The sequence below is a fragment of the Micromesistius poutassou genome (assembly GCF_964030765.1).
Source record: "Micromesistius poutassou genome assembly, chromosome: 16".
NCBI classification, from domain to species: domain Eukaryota; kingdom Metazoa; phylum Chordata; class Actinopteri; order Gadiformes; family Gadidae; genus Micromesistius; species Micromesistius poutassou.
Genome location: NC_140286.1, coordinates 7,063,053 through 7,067,264, shown reverse-complemented (window position 1 = coordinate 7,067,264; position 4,212 = coordinate 7,063,053). Strand labels below are relative to the sequence as shown.

General features: G+C 44.1%; 1 protein-coding gene across 1 annotated transcript in view; it reads left to right on the top strand.

Annotated features, from left to right (window-relative positions):
* Positions 1 to 2,702, top strand: part of LOC311361364 (kin of IRRE-like protein 1) — a 40,268-nt gene extending 37,566 nt beyond the window's left edge. Inside the window, exon 15 of the mRNA XM_084481526.1 lies at positions 546 to 2,702. Within this exon, the coding sequence (XP_084337652.1) occupies positions 546 to 1,415 (870 nt within the window). The 3' untranslated portion in view covers positions 1,416 to 2,702. The remainder of the gene's footprint in view (positions 1 to 545) is intronic.
* The last annotated feature ends 1,510 nt before the right edge of the window (positions 2,703 to 4,212 follow it).

Sequence of the window (4,212 nt, the reverse complement as noted above, 5' to 3'; positions counted from 1 at the left end):
AATTCTTCTTTTATGTTCTGATCATATCTTTACAATTTCGATTATGCGTTCTAGGTCGTGTTTAGTAATTAATACTGCAATTATTTGTCATTATGGGAAGACATTGTTATGTTTGAAACTGCCACAGTGTATGTCATGGGAGACTTGGCAAAACAGTTACCAAGCCCTCAAGTTATGGTATATTTACCTTGATTAAGGACTTTACATTAATACGACTCTCTTGAGTCCTCTCCATATGCCGGCGTATCGGCAAAAACTTTTCTGCTACTACAACAAGGCATTTTGGTGAATACATGACAATGTGGTTTAAACCTGCATTCAGTAAACGCAAAAAGTTATTCCCAAAAACGTATTAAACTTATTAACGTTATGGATGTCCCTTCCATCCATTAAATGTTTTGGCCCGAATACTGTGAGGTCGCTGTCTCTTTGTGTCTGCTCCGATTCCTCACAGCTATCAGAAATGACCATCGGCAGTATTAACAAGATGTCAAATAAAAACAGTTTTCCCCAGGCTGACTTTCTCCCTCCTCGGCCTTCCCCAGGACCCGACTAACGGCTACTACAACGTCCGCGCGACCACCCACGACGAGTCGCGGCCCCAGTCCCACGCCGTCCACTTCCAGGGGGAGTTCCGCTCCCAGAACCCCGCCGGAGGGGGAGGTGGAGGTGGAGGAGGAGGAGGAGGAGGAGGAGGAGGAGGAGCAGGAGGAGGAGGCCCCGGTCCGGTCGGGGGTGCCACATCCTCCGTCGGACCCCCGGGCGGGGGCCCCGGCGGCCCCGTCAACCCCGGGGGCGCCCCGGGTTCCCGGGCCGGCTGCTACGATCCGCGGCCTCCCTCCAGGATGTCCCACGCGGGCTATGCCCAGTTCAGCACCTACTCCCGGGGGGTGCCGGCGCAGAGCCAGCAGCAGGGGCCCCCGCCCAACCCGCCGCTCCAGTCTCCCGGGGACTACCCCGGGGACTGCGGCCTGCTGGACGGCTCGGGCCAGATGCCTTATGACGCCTACGGGGGGTACCCCTCCCAGTACCCCAGTTACCGCATGGGCTTTGTCCCGCCCATCGAGGAAGGCCCGGCTTATGAGATGTACCCGACGGGACAGGGGGTGGGGCAGCAACCAGGGCACGGGCCGGGACCGGGACACGGAGTGGGACCGGGACACGGGCCGGCTCACGGGCCAGGGCACGGGCCAGGGCACGGGCCAGGGCACGGGCCAGGACACGGGCATGGGCCGGGGCCAGGGCACGGACCAGGACACGGCCAAGGACAGGGGCATGGGCCGGGGCCAGGGCACGGGCCAGGACAGAGCCCGGAAGCGGGGCTGAGAAAGTACGGCGGCTCCTCACGTTTCTCTTACTCCTCTCCTCCTTCTGATTATTCCAGACACACGCAGAGGATGCAGACTCACGTGTGAAAGAGAGAATGAGAAGAGAAAGAAATGCCACACGCATTACACAAATGACACACAACTGGACTTTATTTGCTTCGGCGCTAATCCAGTCAGACCTCTTGGTAAAGGTCCTTCTTTACACTCACTCCCTTGCATTTCAAATTCACACTACACAACCACAGTGGTGCCCTGAAGCACAGATTAAACATCAAACAGCATTCATTATCAACACATCACCCCATGTCGTCCACAGCAGTACATTAATTTACTCCACGCGAAAACCCTTGTCAATGGCTCCCAGAAGATTGTTATTGACTGCGATGCTCCACTCTGACATCAGAGAAAGCCACTATCAGAATTCCAGAGCCAAATGAAAGAGCGGACAATATCGGGGCACATTTTCATAGAGCAGAGGAAGGAGAAGACGAGGTGCTCAAGGTGATCCCTCACACATATTTTTGGCCCTGGCTTGTCTTTCCACCACCTGTGCTTCTTGGATTACATTTGTAAAAAATGCAAAATTACCAATATCAATCTTTTCGAAGTTGATACCAATCCCTTGTATAAACCTACACAGAATTCAGTGAAATGCAGTACATTTTATTCTTTTTTTTCGATTATTGACTCTTGACACTTTTGCAAAAACACACACACTCACACATACACACAAGTTGTTCAAGTACCGTTTGTTTCTATGGTGTTTTTTGTGAAAAGGCAGCTTGGACTTGCGTATATCAGGCACTTTGAAAACTCCTTTCGCCATTTGGAGATATTTGGCCAGCGGCTTGGCATACAAGATCTACCTTTATCGAGTGATAAAATGTGGCTTCCTTTTAACTACATTTAAAAAGTGCCAACGATGTTGTGTTGAAAAAAAACACACACAAGTGTGTTTAACCACTGGCACTTCTTTTTTGTAAAAGGCAAAGGGACGATGGTCACAGGGCAATAAGAGGAGACATTTTGTACAATCGACATACATTTTTTTGAAAAGAAAGGACAGGTGAATTGCCTGAGATTGCATCAGTGCTCGTCTTTGTTTTTATACAGTGCGTCTCCCACCTTTCGACTGAGATAGATGCTGTATTAATTGTGTATTGGGAGGACATTCATGCTAAGTCCTTAGCATTCCACTCAATTGTGATGAAGGTATGATATCTTTATCCAATCTTCCCTCAAAAGTATTTGTTTGCTTCTCACTTGCACAGTAGTTTTGTTTTGTGTGTGTTTTTCTTCATGTATAGATATACCGAAACATCAGAAAACGTATGGCATTCAGAAATATTTTTTAGTATTTTTATATGGAGTTGAGGACCAAAGGTTCAGAATCTTGGCGGTGGGGTAAGGGAGGGTGTACTTTTTCATGTTTCTGCGGGGAGGTTATAGTTGTTGTAAATGTTTTGAAAATATTACACACTTGACGAGTTTTAACAAAAAAAATACTATGAATCCATTTGGGATTAAAACAATTCAAATGTTACGATCAATCATTCATTATTCCTCTTCATAACATATTTGTATTAATTTTTTATAGACTTTTAACAAAAGTGTAATCATTTTGTCACTTCATTAAAATCAATAAAGTCATTCAAATATTTTCTTGAATAAATATTTGACAGGACTTAGAATAAAAATAAATGTTCATTTTTGCCATTTGTAAAATCATGTAAGTATACAACAAAATCAAATCAAAGATTCTATATTCAACTCATGAATGTTATTTCAGCGCTACGTTTGGGTGCTACAAATCAACAGAAACGTGGTATTATTTTGTGGCACTTATTGACCCAAACTATTGAATCAGTACTAAGCTCTACTAATATTATACTACTCTCCTACTAATACTGATTTATAGAGCTCAAAAGCTTATTGAAAAAATGAAATTGCTAAACATTTAAAACTTAACCAGTTACCTCCCCTCCCTTGCCCAATGTTATTGACTACAATACCCACAATTCCAATCTACTTTGGCTATTGGTGTCAGAAAACGTTGGTGCGTGTAACAACCCTTCCATTTGTCAAATATTGTGTGTATTTGTGTGTATAGCATATTATTTGTTTTCATATGTACTTGAGGAACCGAGTTTTTCAAAATCTACCTGATTTTCAAAAACAGAAATTGTAACACATTTCAAAACACAGTAATATGTAAATTCACATCACGTGTCATGCTCATGTGTCATGTTTTGTTGATAAGGGTTCATGACTCATAACAATTATCAGCAAATAACTACCATAAAACAATGAATCATTGTTTTTGGTAGAGGGTCCTCTTCCACAAACAGGATTAGCGGATCCTGGCATCTACATAAGGGTAAATGAACTAAAATAGTCACATGACTCTAGAAAAGTGTTGGACAGGAAGTGAACAATGGCAGTTTTCATATTTTAACAAACATCAAGGATAGCGTTAAAAATACCATTGCAGAGTGACCTTTGTTTATATTAAAAGTATGAGGCAGCAGCAAACACAAGTTTAGACATTCTGACGGTTAGATTTCCAGAAAAATCTTTCAGCCAGTCAAAAAAAAGGTTTTGATAACTTGTTTTTGACTGCAGGTGGTGCTGTCCCAGCTGTTGGATTTCAGCGCTTGGGTATACTTTAATGTGAGCAGACTATGCAGAGTCAGTGAGGGCCATCTCGCACAGCCTTACTCCTCAGGGCTGGTAGTGATTTGTTAATGAAACCCAAGAGCTGTGGGGCTTGTAAATTGTTCCATCTGCTTTCAAAGAGGCAATGAGATTTTTTTAGTCTCTCTGATGCTATTTCGCCATAACAAAGCATTTTGATCCCATTAAGCCAAAATAATTTTTATTGCCA